The 16,673-nt window shown below is 44.7% G+C and overlaps 2 protein-coding genes across 2 annotated transcripts in view; both read left to right on the top strand.

Moving 5' to 3' along the window:
* Positions 1–1,369: 1,369 nt before the first annotated feature.
* Positions 1,370–4,549, top strand: LOC121550250 (importin subunit alpha-1). The gene is made up of 11 exons (XM_041862424.1): positions 1,370–1,432; positions 1,649–1,772; positions 1,886–2,026; positions 2,131–2,219; positions 2,331–2,596; positions 2,697–2,791; positions 2,995–3,258; positions 3,407–3,640; positions 3,763–3,945; positions 4,082–4,231; positions 4,333–4,549. Exons 2-11 carry the CDS (start codon positions 1,707–1,709, stop codon positions 4,420–4,422), a joined length of 1,578 nt encoding a protein of 525 aa, XP_041718358.1. The 5' UTR covers positions 1,370–1,432; positions 1,649–1,706; the 3' UTR covers positions 4,423–4,549.
* Positions 4,550–4,927: 378 nt separating this feature from the next.
* Positions 4,928–16,673, top strand: part of LOC121551066 (E3 ubiquitin-protein ligase SMURF2) — a 69,765-nt gene continuing 58,019 nt past the window's right edge. The window contains exon 1 of the mRNA XM_041863593.2: positions 4,928–5,340. Coding sequence (XP_041719527.1) covers positions 5,289–5,340 — 52 coding nt within the window. The 5' untranslated portion in view covers positions 4,928–5,288. The remainder of the gene's footprint in view (positions 5,341–16,673) is intronic.

Consider the following 16,673-nt stretch of genomic DNA (forward strand, 5'->3'; position numbering starts at 1 on the left):
TCTTCTCTGCAGATCCTCTCAAGCTCTGTCAGGTTGGATGGGGAACGTCGCTGCACAGCTATTTTCAGGTATCTCCAGAGATGTTCGATCTAGGTTGAAGTCCTGGCTCTGGCTGGGCAACTCATGAACACTCAGAGACTTGTCCCAAAGCCACTCCTGCATTAGCTTGTCTGTGTGCTTAGAGTAGCTGTCCTGTTGGAAGGTGGACCCCAGTCTGAGGTCCTGAGCACTCTGGAGCAGGTTTTCATAAAGGATCTCTCTGTACTTTGCTCCATTAATCTTTCCCTCGATCCTGACTAGTCTCCCAGTCCCCGCCGCTGAAAAACATCCCCACCGCATGATGCTGCCACCACCATGCTTCACCAGAGGGATGGTGCCAGGTTTCTTCCAGATGTGATGCTTGGCATTCAGACCAGAGAGTTGAATATTGGTTTCATCAGACCAGAGAATCTTGTTGCTCATGAGAGTCCTTTAGCTGACTTTTGGCAAACTCCAAGCGGGCTGTCGTGCCTTTTACTGAGGAGTGGCTTCCGTCTGGCTACTCTACCATAAAGGGCTGATTGGTCGAGTGCTGCAGAGATGGTTGTCCTTCTGGAAACTTCTCCCATCTCCACAGATGAACTCTGGAGCTCTGTCAGAGTGATCATCGGGTTCTTGGTCACCTCCCTGATGAGGAATTTTTTCTGGAATCCATTTTAGAATAAGGCTGTAACGTAACAAAATGTGGAAAAAGTTAAGGGGTCTGAATACTTTCCGAATGCACTGTACATTCTTAATTAATTGGCAGTTATGGGTAAGATCTTATATGATCTCATCAACTAGCTGCATCTATATCATTTTAATTTCATTTAATAGGACTGGTATGACCAGATGGGACTCCAGTGACACTCTATCCCCGGTTCCAGGCATTACTGTGTATATGTCCAATGTAAGCATATATACGGAAGCACATGTAAATACTGTATTCAGAGGTTGATGTTGATAATTGGTCATGATACACAATAGTCGGTGTAATGTTTGTCCAGATATTTCAACAGATTTTAGGCTTATCTTCTGGGCGTTTTGAAGCCACTCCTTGAATTGCATCAGATTTAGATATTGTTTTCCACACACAGACCTACGCAGAAAACACATTTTGAACGGTTGTATTTAATAACACAAAAGCAACTGTTCCAACATGAACTTGGTTGGAGAAAATACATTCTAATATGATACTGATATGATACAAATTGTATTACGAGGCCATGCTAGTCCTGAAATCTCGCGATAGGTCTCTTCTGACAACACTTCCTGAGCGCCCTGTGATTTTTCAAAACAGTCCAATAGGGTGATGCTTTTAATCGAACTGACCAATCAGGGAGCTTTGTGACCGGAATTTAAAGGTCTGTTCAAAATGTCTATGCGTTAGCTAGAATTTTTGAAGAAGGTCCCGGTAAGTGCTTGTCAACTGTTCATATTTTGTAATGGTTGGCTAATATTCGATGTACTTCTACATATTACTGCTTTACTTTTTTATTGACTTTGTTGATGTGATTTGCTAGCTATTCTTACTGGTCACTTGTGACCGACATTACTTTCTAGAAAAGTCGAAAACGTGTACCTGGATTCTAGCTATCTTTTATGAAGCTAATTTTTGCATTTCGTTTAGGTGCTCAAAAAATCTTTCTTTATCAAACTACCTCGAAAATTTATCAATTTGCCCAAAAATGTCTGCTGGCAACGAGAACGGTGTCCGTCTGGACAAGTTCAAGAATAAGGGAAAAGATGCAAATGTAAGTGACATGTATGGCAGTATCAATGTTTCATTTCAAATATTTGGTAATGGCTTGTTAGCTAAATGAATCTGGCTAGGCACAATCAATGATGGTTGTTGATCACTTTGCAGGAGCTTAGACGCAGGAGGGTTGAAGTGAACGTCGAACTTCGCAAGGCAAAGAAAGACGATCAGATCTTCAAACGAAGAAATGTCAGCACTTTGGCCGACGAGGCAACTTCCCCACTTCAAGAGAAAAGCCAAAACTGTCAGGTGAGTTTGTTTATACAATGCACAATAAATACAATGGCTACAACCTGTATGTTTAAAACTTTCAGTTTTACAATCCCTGGCTTATGTGTTGTATTAATTTACAGGCCACTAGACAGTGGTCCGTGGAGGAGATTCTCACTGGTGTGAACAGTAACAACCTTGATGCTCAGCTCAACGCCACACAAGCTGCTAGGTAAAGTGATCTTCGTAAAACTGTCTGGGAAATACTGTATTTATTGTGGTGCTTTTTTGGGGGGGCTACCATGGTCATCACTTGTTACTTTTTCAATTGTTCTCATTACAGGAAGCTGCTATCCCGTGAGAGACATCCTCCCATTGACCACATCATCAGTGCTGGGCTAATTCCTAAGTTGGTTGCATTCTTGGGTTTGGAGTCACCCCCTATCCAGTTTGAGGCTGCCTGGGCTCTAACAAACATTGCATCTGGAACATCTGACCAGACCAGTGCTGTTGTGGAGGGTGGAGCCATTCCAGCCTTCATCAGCCTTGTCATATCTCCCCACCCCCACATCAGCGAGCAGGCTGTCTGGGCTTTGGGAAACATTGCGGGTAAGGCATTCTTCTTTTGTTACCGCATCTCTTCAGTGTATAGAGCTTAACAACAAAATCTCCCACCCCCTAACCTTGCATCCTTGATTTCTTCTGTTAGGTGATGGGTCGGTCTACAGAGATCAGGTCATCAAGCATGGAGCTGTGGCCCCCCTGCTCAGTCTGCTCGCTGTCCCTGAGCTCTCTTTGTTCTCTGTAAGTATTCTTAATGCAGTGACCCTTGGCAACCATTCATAAGCAATGGACAATCACTTGACTTTCATGTCATAAAGCTACAAAACAAAGTATTTGTCTTGTTTTTTTGTAACTCCTTGCCCCCATGTTACTTGCCTCACTGGCCACTAGGAGGGGCTCTAACTCAATGAATGAACACCTAAGTAACTTATTTTTTGCTGCAGTCTGGCTACCTGAGGAACATCACCTGGACGTTGTCAAACCTGTGCCGCAACAAGAACCCGTCTCCCCCTCTGGCAGCCGTGCAGCAGATCCTGCCCACTCTGGGGCGTCTGCTGCACCATGACGATAAGGAGGTGCTGGCAGACACCTGCTGGGCATTGTCCTATCTGACCGACGGGCCCAACGATCGCATTGAGGTCGTGGTGCAGACTGGCCTGATCTCCCGCCTGGTGCAGCTGCTTGGCTCCGGGGAGCTCTCTGTTGTGGTATGAGCACTGTCTATTTATCCTGCAGGGGTGGTGGGCTGTCATGTACAATGATGTAGTCACCCATATATTTATGAATCTCAACATCTTTATGGTACTATGCCTTTTTTCACCCAAGTGACCACTGTCTTTGACCTGTCCCCTTCAGACTCCTTCTCTGCGTGCCATTGGCAACATGGTGACTGGCACGGATGAGCAGACTCAGGCTGTGCTGAATGCTGGGGCCCTCTCCATGTTCCCTGGCCTGCTGCGCCATCACAAGAGTAACATCCAGAAGGAAGCCTCCTGGACCCTGTCCAATATCACTGCAGGGAGAGACTCTCAGATCCAGGATGTCATCAACGCTGGCCTGGTCCCTCTCATGGTAGACGTCCTACGCAAGGTATGTAGGTTTGTTATCCATAGTAATATCTTATGATAGGATTTGTATTAATTAATTTTTCATAATTAGGAATGATGGGATGTTTTCTTCAATTTAGTCCTCTCATCCGCTTTTCCATACAGGGTGACTACAAGACTCAGAAAGAGGCAGTTTGGGCCATAACCAATTTTACCAGCGGGGGCACAGTTGAACAGGTTGTGTACCTTGTTCAAGCCAATGTGCTGGAGCCTCTGTTGAATCTGCTCTCAACAAAGGACAGCAAAACCATCCTTGTCATCTTGGATGCCATCACCAACATTTTCCTGGTAAGGGGACCTTCTCACCAATAATTAGTTAATCTTATTACTGGTATGGGCATTTGTACACTACAACTGCAAGATTCGGGTGATTTAAAAAAATATATATATATAATTCTTACTTGAATATTTTTGTGTCCATCAGGCTGGAGATAAGATTGGTGAAGCAGACAAGCTGTGCATGATGATCGAGGAATGCGGTGGACTAGACAAGATTGAAGCTCTGCAGTCCCATGAGAATGAGCTGGTCTACAAGGCCTCCCTCAACCTGATTGAGAAATATTTCTCTGGCGAGGTGAGCATTGTGCAATGGTGACGAAGTAGACATCTGTCATCCTATTATAGACGGTTTTTGTTTCTTTTGCCTCAATTTTTCTGACACGTTCTGTTTTGTAGGAAGAGGAAGACCAATGTGTTGCTCCGGAATCGACAACCGATGGCTATGCATTCCAGATCAGTGAAAACCATAGCACTTTCAACTTCTAAATACCACTTCTCCTTTCATCTCTACTGTATACTGCCACTGTTTGTTCTCAGTTTGTGTAATGGACCTCTATTCTCTCTGAACTGTACATACGTTGATAAATGTCTGTAAATAAAAATCTTAAAATAAGTTCCAACTGCTGTGATTTCTTGTGGGGTTTGGGTGGAATGGCAAATGTAATATTAATCTTAATAGCTTCCATCCTCTTGTTTCTCAAACAGAACTGTATGTAAAGATATACACATTTAGTTTTTGCCAGTATATGGACTGTCAGAGCCAAATTTCACATTAATATTTTTAGCATTACACTGACCCTAGCAATCTGAAATGTCACTTTTGTCTGAATAAAATCTCTAGTAAAAAAGAAATCTGACTTTTCGCCATCATTAGCATTTTGTCATTTCAGTTTTTAGGCAAGCGGTGCAGGCAGATGTTTCCATCCCTATGTCGTCATTGGTCAGCTACTTACTAGCCTCCCTAAAGTGGGATCTCTGCACTGAAGGGCGCCCGAGCTCAACAGTTCAACTCGTCTGGCTGAGAGGAGGACTGATTTCCAAGCGGTCCGAAGCTGAAGCTTTCTGAAGATGTGAAGTATGAACTCGGGTCGCTTGCTTCCTTTATAAAATAAATAGTCTGACACAACCACGATTTGAAAGTATTTGGTCAATCAAGTGCACTCGGCGGCATCCTAGCTAGTAATTATTGTTTTTGTAGGTGTGCGGGACAGTGATTGTGTGATCATAATGGCAGCAGTGCTGTCCACATCCGGGCAACAATGCCTTGACTCCATTATTGTTAATTCGGTCTGAAACTGGTTGATAAATCTTTATTATATAAAATATTTTTGTTAAACTGGGAGTAAAAGGAGATGTCTAACCAAGGAGTTCGGCGAAATGGTCCGGTTAAGCTGCGTTTAACAGGTAAGAGACCCAAAATATTGTTCCTCCACAAATGTGGCTACTAGCGCGACATAGCTAGTTATGTTTATTGTGTGTTGCTAGCCCAGCTAACGTTAGTTTGTAGGACAAAAGTGTGTGTTCGAAATGGTGCTTGCTGTGGTGTTTAAAAGTTTGGGCGCAGTTTAATGTTTTGAGTAGGGCACGTTATATAACTGGCAAATTATACTAAAAAGAAGCAAAGAAACTACACAGTAGCTAACTAGATAACTTGGTAACGTTTCAGAAATGTGATTTGTAACGCGTGCTAAACTAGACAGTTAGCTAGCTGGTTAGCTAACATTAGATAACATGACCCATCTAACGACGCTAGCACAGGCAAAAGCATTCAGCCTGGGATTACTGTTAGTAGGTAGTTGGCTGGCTAACTAAATAGTAACGTTACTAGTTAGCTTAAAATAGTTCTTAAGAAATATTTGGGGTGGCGTTTGTGTGCGCGCAAAATACTACCAAGAGATTCAAAATTACATCCACAATTTTTGTGTATAAGAATACTGAATGTGGGATTGGATAGATTTTCCGGTTTCATTTTTAAACTATGTATATAATGTTAATGTGGGTAACTAACGTTCTCATTAATTGCCGTAAATTTGTTATTCTGTCCCACATACATTACTGTATTCCTTGTGTTGTGCTATTAATCTAGCTAATTAAACAATGCCATCGTGGACACATAGGTACTACACAATCTGTAAAATTGAAGGATTAGATGGCGGCTAGATTGAGAGACGATGGCTGCGTTTACACAAACAGCCCAATTCTGATCTTTTGCACAATTATTGGTGGAGGAAAAATGTGTGGAAAAATATGAGAATTGGGTTGTCAGTGTAAACGCAGCATATGTCCCAGACAGTTCACATACTGCAAAGTGTGAATCAATTCCCCCGGAATACTGTGGCTGTGACGCAAACATAGGGCCTCAACGCTCTCTCTCTCTCTGGGTCGCTCTTCTTTGGTTTGTACCATTTCAACACAAACAGTAAAACGTTTACATGAGAGGACATTGTTTTGACTGGGAGAGGGGAATGACAGCAGCTGTGTTTGATGTACCTCTAGGATCAGGGCCGAGGCAAATTCCAAGCCTTTCCATTCACCAGGAAGAGCCATGTTAAATATTTAAGCTACTGCTGTTTCTGATAGAAATTAGTGGAGAGAAGGGGAGCAGGGGTCTCTGGACTGAAGTGAGAGATCTGCCTGATGTTGAAAAGAGATTACAGTTGCTTTAAATCACCTGTGCTACAGAGGCTGCGTTTACACAGGAAGCCCAATTCTGATATTTTGCCCAATTATTGGCAACAGATCTGATTTCTCAAAAGACCAATTAGTGGAAAAGATCAGAGCTGGGCTGCTTTTTGGGGGTAGTTAGATATCAGGATTTTATTTTTGTGCTAGTTGGCTGTACCAAAGCCAATTTGTTTTCGGCACTTTTATTTCCATGACTGATCAAAACTTGTTTCCTCATGACTCCCTCTTGTCCCTCCGCAGCAGACATATGGTGAGAAATAAGTTTGGAACATCGAATGGCAATAATCACAGTATCGAATTGCAATACATAGAGAGTCGTGAGAATCGCAATACGTATCGTATCGGCACCAAAGTATCGTAAGTTCCCTGGCGATTCCCAGTCCTACTACCCATCCACATCGCTCCAGCCAACTGACTTTTCTTCTCCGCGATGTGTCTGGATTTGTCTCCCTCCCTGACGATTTCTAGAATGCGAACACATTTTCACCGTTCTGATTGGTCCCAGAAACCGATGGATTGACGTTATCAACTTTGGTACTCTGATTGGTAAGATTTGTTAGACTATCCAATCGCTGATTAATTTGTTTTGTACAACACCTCTCTTTTTGAAGTCTCACAAACAACTTCTAGGATTGCAGTTTCAGACTGAATGTATGTAGCGATCGATAGAGCAGCGGAATTAAATTCAGGGTGAGTCGGCAGGTAAATGCCCTCACTCTAGTCGATTTTCACCGACTCTCTCTTACTTGTTCTGCATCCAGACAAGCTCTGTGCTTAATGCAGTGAAGGTAGTGACCAACCACCCAATTGGGGCGGCTATTGAGAGAGAGAAAATATTGTATAAATTAAATCATCATTACTACACTGCTCAAAAAAATAAAGGGAGCACTTAAACAACACAATGTAACTCCAAGTCAATCACACTTCTGTGAAATCAAACTGTCCACTTAGGAAGCAACACTGATTGACAATACATTTCACATGCTGTTGTGCAAATGGAATAGACAACAGGTGGAAATTATAGGCAATTAGCAAGACAACCCCAATAAAGAAGTGGTTCTGCAGGTGGTGACCACAGACCACTTCTCAGTTCCTATGCTTCCTGGCTGATGTTTTGGTCACTTTTGAATGCTGGCGGTGCTTTCACTCTAGTGGTAGCATGAGACGGAGTCTACAACCCACACAAGTGGCTCAGGTAGTGCAGCTCATCCAGGATGGCACATCAATGCGAGCTGTGGCAAGAAGGTTTGCTGTGTCTGTCAGCGTAGTGTCCAGAGCATGGAGGCGCTACCAGGAGACAGGCCAGTACATCAGGAGACGTGGAGGAGGCCGTAGGAGGGAAACAACCCAGCAGCAGGACCGCTACCTCCGCCTTTGTGCAAGGAGGAGCAGGAGGAGCACTGCCAGAGCCCTGCAAAATGTGTCTGCTCAAACGGTCAGAAACAGACTCCATAAGCACAACACCGTGCAGGACGTTTGGCATTTGCCAGAGAACACCAAGATTGGCAAATTCGCCACTGGCACCCTGTGCTCTTCACAGATGAAAGCAGGTTCACACTGAGCACATGTGACAGACGTGACAGAGTCTGGAGACGCCGTGGAGAACGTTCTGCTGCCTGCAACATCCTCCAGCATGACCGGTTTGGCGGTGGGTCAGTCATGGTGTGGGGTGGCATTTCTTTGGGGGGCCGCACAGCCCTCCATGTGCTCGCCAGAGGTAGCCTGACTGCCATTAGGTACCGAGATGAGATCCTCAGACCCCTTGTGAGACCATATGCTGGTGCGGTTGGCCCTGGGTTCCTCCTAATGCAAGACAATGCTAGACCTCATGTGGCTGGAGTGTGTCAGCAGTTCCTGCAAGAGGAAGGCATTGATGCTATGGACCGCCCGTTCCCCAGACCTGAATCCAATTGAGCACATCTGGGACATCATGTCTCGCTCCATCCACCAACGCCACGTTGCACCACAGACTGTCCAGGAGTTGGCGGATGCTTTAGTCCAGGTCTGGGAGGAGATCCCTCAGGAGACCATCCGCCACCTCATCAGGAGCATGCCCAGGCGTTGTAGGGAGGTAATACAGGCACGTGGAGGCCACACACACTACTGAGCCTCATTTTGACTTGTTTTAAGGACATTACATCAAAGTTGGATCAGCCTGTAGTGTGGTTTTCCACTTTAATTTTGAGGGTGACTCCAAATCCAGACCTCCATGGGTTGATACATTTGATTTCCATTGATAATTTTTGTGTGATTTTGTTGTCAGCACATTCAACTATGTAAAGAAAAAAGAATTTAATAAGATTATTTCATTCATTCAGATCTAGGATGTGTTGTTTAAGTGTTCCCTTTATTTTTTTGAGCAGTGTATATTTGGGCATGATAAGATGCCATGATTTGTGAAAAGCTAATGTGTTTACTTATACAAACTCACCTATCAGTAAGTAATAAAGGTCTGAGCATGTGTCGTGAATTGATAATATAGCAGCTTGTTGTTAGATGTAGTTGACTTTGACACATTGCTGTTGATGAGTTTGTTATTGGGTAAGCCCTGAATGATGACTTGTTACATGCGAGCAGTCTTGTTGCTGTTTGCGTTCCTCTGAGCTTCTCCTTGCTGACATACCCCCAACCATTTGAACCAGATGTTGCAGACGGTTGCCAGCTTTTAAACTGGAAAAATATGGCAAGCCAGCCGCTAAAACTAACACTTGGGGTGAGAATTGCCCCTTGAATACACAGGACAGGTTTCCATTATGCTCTACAGCTGATCACTCTTAAATTATATCACACAAACATGGTTAATGGCACAATACATGATCTGGTAAGTAATAAATTACAGCGTTAAAATATGGCTCATTGCAGAGCACATGATCTGATCTGCCCTAAATACTCAAACATGGTTCATGACCAAATCGTATCTATTCCAAACAGCTATACATTTGTCAGTACACAGCACATGCTAACTTATGTGTCTCCCATAAAGTAATTTGAACAAAGAAGCTGTGGAAGGGAGAAGTGATCCCTCCATTTTAACACTGAGGCCTCTGATCCCCAGCTGTTTGTAGCTGAGAGCTGAATCCACCTCACCCACCAACAGATTTGGACAGCACAGTCATTGATTAAGAGATCTCCATAGCATCCGTAAAATGAAACGCCTTTCATAACAATAGTAACTTTTTTTTCAGGGCCATCTGTTCTTAGTGTTATTGGCTGACCCGTTGTTAGTTGATTGAACTCTATTTGCTAATGTTTCATTTAGATTTGTTTAGCATGCATATTACTCTTTTGGGTTTTGCCCTGTACAGAGAAGTGGGAAGAAATAACTGTGGGATTATCTAGCATTCTCCACAAAAGCATCCCCCCTCTTCCTTTCTTTTTGTGAGTCACTCAGTCCTGTTCTTTCTGACTGTAAACTGCTCCCCTCCCAGTCCTAAGCACGTTGCACCCCCACCCTCAGCGAGAGAGAAAGCTGTCGTGTGCTGCTGGGTTTCTCTCTGACTCAGTCAGTGGTTTTGGATCTTTCTTTTAATGGGGACAGCATTGAACAAAGCTGCAGCTTTGTCAGGTTTACCTATTGAAATGTCTACATTACTTTTTTAGTCGATTATTGTAAATATTGTTGCTAGCTACCTCTCTGGGATCTTGTAAAATGGACTGTTGAATGGATGCACTTGTCACAGATGCACTAGTCTCATTTAAATCAAAACAGCCTCATTTTTCCCCTTGTGACAATAGGTTACTAAACATTATTATTATTGAAGGATCCATTCTCTGTAGTCCTTAGTCTACCGATTGGGTTAACATGTTAGGTAGTGGGGGGAAACTTGCAACTGGGCACAGATGGTGCTACAGAGGCACGGGACTTAATGATCAAGAGAGTTCTTAATGTGTGCAGAGTCTGCCTGGTGCGTTCATGTGGCTCAGGCCATTTTACAGAGTGCCTGTATGGAAGTGATTTTGGTCATCTGGGTGTTCAGAAAGGATACCTCGTAAATACACAATGATTAGGTACATGTGGGGAACTGTTGACTTTGCTACTCCATTACAGAACTGCATTTGAGCAAACAGTTCCACATTTTGCTTAAAGAGAAGGAAAACAAAACAATAGCAATTATTGCACGTCATTTGTAAATGTTTTCCTTCCCCCGCTGAGGGCCCTCCAATAATTGAAAATGTTCCATAACTTAATTGACTGGGGTTGGCTTTCCTGTTGGTTCAGCTGCTCTTCAAGGAGGACAAAGGCTTCTGCGGTCACACTCCCAAACCGCCGCCAGCAACGGAGCCGAGGCCAGATGTAGAGGGGGAGTGGGCAGCATCGTAGAGGAAGCTCTTTACAGACAAACACTTGTCCAAATGTCACCCCTGACAGGTGGGGAGCAGACAAGATAAACTCCCTTTGAGGTTCATAGTAATAATAAAGTGAAGAATTGCAGTCATATTACTCAGCAGGACTGTCGGTTGTTCCTCATGTTTTGCTCAGATTGCTGGGTGGATTATGAGGCCTGTCCGCGCTACAGTGCAATGTGTTTGAGCAATCAGTCGGTGGTGTGACCTGAGGAGAGTGGTGTGACCTGAGGAGAGTGGTGCTCCCAGCTAGGCTGAGGATGGCCATCAGACAGAGCTTTATTATCAAATTCAGAGTTCTTTATTGAGCTTAATGCTAGCTTAGGTTGGTGTGTGTGTGTGTGTGTGTGTGTGTTTGTGCGCTTATCTCACTGACTCAATACATTCCGATCAAGTCGGGTTAATGGATTATAGTTTCCTTGTCTCATTTAGAAACTAAAAGCACAGACCACCTCACATTCCCCTTTCTATAGACAGGTGGGTTGTTTACCAACAAAATCGATGCCAGCACAACTTTGGGGCAGCACAGATGGGGTTCGCTTACAATGAAAGGATTATTGACAACATGTAAACCATATTTCGTGTCAATGTTTATTGAAAACATAAATACATTTGCCCAATAAGCACTGGTGTCTCTCAAATGCATCGTTGCAGTTGTTGATTAGCTAGCTAACGAATTGTAGCCATATTAGCATGGGTGTGACATAAGTCAAAACAAGTCATGGAATCAAGAATACAACTAGCTGAAACAGCCACATGATTCTCCACATAGCTACAGCAATGACAAGAAGCTGCCATCTGACTGTTCAGAATCATAACACACAGCCTTTTGCCTCTTAGATGTGAGTGCATCATTGTGACGTTGTCAACCAACCCGTCTGTCTATACTTCGCTCTGTCTTGCCTCTGTAGCCTATGTTCTTTGTGAACCCAGAGGGCATCCAATGATAAGCAGATGCTGAGCGTGAGTATCAGTTGACAGAACATCTGCAGGCAGCCCCTCTGATGATTAGTGCTCTCCAGGCAGCAGCTGCCATTATTTACAAGCTCCCCTCCACCTTACTGTCTGCATGTCTGACAGAGGAAACACTCCCCGCACCTGCTCTGCCTCAGGGTTGTCCATTTTGATCATTCTCCACTCCAGTTTCCTATTTACACACTGACATATCTGCATTTCACACCGCCGCTCCGATGAAGCCCCTCTGTCAGCTTCCCAAGGAAGATGCTGTTTGCGTGCCGTGCGGACAGTGGAAGTCTTCTCCGACTTGAAGGGTAATCCTCCTGGGTGGTTGAAAGGGCGCCTTCAAAGGCCTGATGTGTTAACCTGGCAGAGCCGGTTAATGGGTCAGAATTGGATTAGCGGTGAGGGGAAGCTCTAGTGAGAATTAATCTGATGCTTGTCTGCAGGCTCCTCTCATATCACTTCTGCCTGAACTCCATTCTTTTCCTCCCTCTGCTCACTCGCACTCATTTCCATAACGCTGCCTTTGAAGTGAGAAATGTCACTTTGGGGTATTTCTTTCACTATGATTCACTTTAGATGCCCTTGTTAGTATTGGGTACTTAGAAATGGGTTGTGTTCGGTCTCACTCCCTTGACAAATGTAGGCTAGTCCTAATATCTATTGTCTTAAAGGGATGATTCGAGATTCTGGAAATTAATACATTTTCTATGTCTGCATGCAATATGAAGGAAGTTCGAGGTAGTTTAGCGAGCTGATGTGAACTAGCGTTAGTGCAATGACTTGAAGTCTACAAAAAATAAATGTTGTATTGTCACACACTGGATAGGTTCAGTGAAATGTGTTGTTTTACAGGGTCATCCATAGTTATCAGTCTATTGGCGCTGGAGGGGATGGACTCTTAACCAACCGTGCTATTTTGTTTGTTTTTCGCATTGTTTGTAACTTGTTTTGCACATAATGTTGCTGCTACCGTCTCTTATGACCGAAAAGAGTTTCTGTATATCAGAACAGCGATTACTCACCTTGAACTGGACAAATAATTTTTATTTCATGAGTCGGATGAGAGGGATTTGCTCCAGACACCCGACAGGGCCCTCATTCCCGTCATTCGCAGCGAAAGAGACGGAGATATCACGGAAGGAGATCGGGGTGCCTGATAAGGAGCCGGCGACGAGTGGCAAATCTGCCTTTGCCATCGATACTATTGGCCAACGTACAATCGCTAGATAATAAAGTGGAAATACTAAAAGCACTTATATCCTACCAATGGGACATTAAAAACTGTAATATCTTATGTTTCACCGAGTCGTGGCTGAACGACAACATGAATAACATACAGCTGGCGGGTTATACACTGTATTTGCAGGATAGAACAGCAGCCTCTGGTAAGACAAGGGGTGGCGGTCTATGTATATTTGTAAACAAAAGCTGGTGCACAATATCTAAGGAAGTCTCAAGGTTTTGCTCGCCCGAGGTAGAGTATCTCATGATAAGCTGTAGACCACACTATTTACCAAGAGAGTTTTCATCTATATTCTTTGTAGCTGTCTATTTACCACCACAAACCAATGCTGGCACTAAGACCGCACTCAATGAGCTGTATTCGGCCATAAGCAAACAGGAAAACGCTCATCCAGAGGCGGCGCACCTAGTGGCCGGGGACTTTAATGCAGGGAAACTTAAATCTGTTTTACCTAATTTCTACCATCATTTCTACCATCATAATAATGGCGCCGGAGAAGATGGCTGCCGTTTTACAGCCCTCTAACCAATTGTACTATTATGTGTGTTTTTCCGCGTTATTTGTAATTAATTTTGTACATAATGTTTCTGCCATTGTCTCTTATAACCAAAAAGAGCTTCTGGATATCAGGACAGCGATTACTCACCTCGTATTGGATGAAGATTTTTTCTTCAACGAGGTGGCCGCGAAGGATATCCTACAGACACACGACAAGGCCCAAATCCCCGTCATTCGCATGAGGAAGAGATGGAGATATCGTGGACGTAGGTCGGGGTGCCTTGTAAGGATCCGACGGCGAGCGAGTAAACTGCCACTCCCATCAATCCTATTAGCCAATCTTCAATCATTTGAGAATAAATTGGATGACCTAAGATTACGGTTATCCTACCAACGGGACATTAAAAACTGTAATATCTTATGTTTCACCGAGATGTGTTGCTGAACGACGACATGGACAACATACAGCTAGCGGCCTATACGCTACATCGGCAGGATAAAACGGCTGACTCCGTTAAGACAAGGGGTGGCGGTCTGTGTATATTTGTAAACAACAGCTGGTGCACAAAATCAAACACTAAGGAAGTCTCGAGGTTTTGCTCGCCTGAGGTAGAGTATCTTATGATAAGCTGTAGACCACACTATTTACCAAGAGAGTTTTCATCTATATTTTTCAGAGCTGTCTATTTACCACTACAAACCAATGCTGGCATTAAGATTGCACTGAATGAGCTGTATAAGGCCATAAGTCAACAGGAAAACGCTCATCCAGAGGCAGCGCTCCTAGTGGCCGGGGACTTTAATGCAGGGAAACTTAAATCCGTTCTACCTAATTTCTACCAGCATGTTAAATGTGCAACCAGAGGAAAAAAAACGATAGATCACCTTTACCCACACACAGAGACGCATACAAAGCTCTCCCTCGCCCTCCATTTGGCAAATCTGACCATAACTCTATCCTCCTGAGTCCTGCTTATAAGCAAAAACTAAAGCAGGAAGCACCAGTGACTCGGTTAATAAAAAAGTGGTCAGATGACGCAGATGCTAAGCTACAGGACTGTTTTGCTAGCACAGACTGGAATATGTTCCGGGATTGAGGAGTACACCACATCAGTCACTGGCTTCATCAATAAGTGCATCGATGATGTCGTCCCCACATTGACCGTACGTACATACCCCAACCAGAAGCCATGGATTACAGGAAACATCCGCACTGAGCTAAAGGGTAGAGGAGCGGGACTCTAACCCGGACACTTATAAGAAATCCCGCCATGCCCCCCGACGAACCATCAAACAGGCAAAGAGTCAATACAGGACTAAGATTGAATCGTACTACACCGGCTCTGACGCTCGTCGGATGTGGCAGGGCTTGAAAACTATTACAGACTACAAAGGGAAGCACAGCCGCGAGCTGCCCAGTGACACAAGACTTCCAGACGAGCTAAACCACTTCTATGCTCGCTTCGAGGCAAGCAACACTGAAGCATGCATGAGAGCACCAGCTGTTCCGGATGACTATGTGATCACGCTCTCCGTAGCCGATGTGAGTAAGACTTTTAAACAGGTCAACATTCACAAGGCCGCAGGGCCAGACGGATTACCAGGACGTGTACTCTGAGCATGTGCTGACCAACTGGCAAGTGTCTTCACCTGACATTTTCAACATGTCCCTGACTGAGTCTGTAATACCAACATGTTTCAAGCAGACCACCATAGTCACCGTGCCCAAGGACTCTAAGATAACCTGCCGACCCGTAGCACTGATGTCTGTAGCCATGAAGTGCTTTGAAAGGCTGGTCATGGCTCACATCAACACCATTATCCCAGAAACCCTAGACCCACTCCAATTTGAATACCGCCCCAACAGATCCACAGATGATGCAATCTCTATTGCACTACACACTGCCCTTTCCCACCTGGACAAGAGGAACACCTACGTGAGAATGCTATTCATTGACTACAGCTCAGCATTCAACACCATAGTGCCCTCAAAGCTCATCACTAAGCTAAGGATCCTGGGACTAAACACCTCCCTCTGCAACTGGATCCTGGACTTCCTGACGGGCCGCCCCCAGGTGGTAAGGGTAGGTAACAACACATCTGCCACACTGATCCTCAACACAGGGGCCCCTCAGGGGTGCGTGCTCAGTCCCCTCCTGTACTCACTGTTCACCCATGACTGCATGGCCGTGCACGACTCCAACACCATCATTAAGTTTGCCGACGACACAACAGTGGTAGGCCTGATCACCGACAACGATGAGACAGCCTATAGGGAGGAGGTCAGAGACCTGGCCGTGTGGTGCCAGGATAACAACCTCTCCCTTAACGTGACCAAGACAAAGGAGATGATTGTGGACTACAGGGAAAAAAAGAGGACTGAGCACGCCCCTATTCTCATCGACGGGGCTGTAGTGGAACAGGTTAAGAGCTTCAAGTTCCTTGGTGTCCACATCACCAACGAACTATCATGGTCCAAACACACCAAGACAGTCATGAAGAGGGCACGACAAAGCCTATTCCCCCTCAGGAGACTGTAAAGATTTGGCATGGGTCCTCAGATCCTCAAAAGGTTCTGCAGCTGCACCATCGAGAGCATCCTGACTGGTTGCATCACTGCCTGGTATGGCAACTGCTCAGCCTCTGACCGCAAGGCACTACAGAGGGTAGTGCGTACGGCCCAGTACATCACTGGGGCCAGGCTTCCTGCCATCCAGGACCTCTATACCAGGCGGTGTCAGAGGAAGGCCCTCAAAATTGTCAAAGACTCCAGCCACCCTAGTCATAGACTGTTCTCTCTGCTACCGCACGGCAAGCAGTACCGGAGTGCCAAGTCTAGGTCCAAAAGCCATAAGACTCCTGAACAGCTAATCATGGCTACCCAGACTATTTGCACTGTCCCCCCACCCCATCTTTTTACGCTGCTGCTACTCTGTTAATTATTTATGCATAGTCACTTTAACTTTACCCACATGTACATATTACTTCAACTACCTCAACTAGC

This window comes from Coregonus clupeaformis, unplaced genomic scaffold (assembly GCF_020615455.1).
Source record: "Coregonus clupeaformis isolate EN_2021a unplaced genomic scaffold, ASM2061545v1 scaf0100, whole genome shotgun sequence".
NCBI lineage: Eukaryota > Metazoa > Chordata > Actinopteri > Salmoniformes > Salmonidae > Coregonus > Coregonus clupeaformis.

Excerpts from the sequence above, each read along its gene's own strand:
- LOC121550250 (XM_041862424.1), top strand. The coding sequence starts at position 1,707 with ATGTCTGCTGGCAACGAGAACGGTGTCCGTCTGGACAAGTTCAAGAAT. Across the intron at positions 2,220-2,330 it reads AACGCCACACAAGCTGCTAG|GAAGCTGCTATCCCGTGAGA; the intron begins GTAAAGTGATCT and ends TTCTCATTACAG. Across the intron at positions 3,641-3,762 it reads TGGTAGACGTCCTACGCAAG|GGTGACTACAAGACTCAGAA; the intron begins GTATGTAGGTTT and ends TTTTCCATACAG.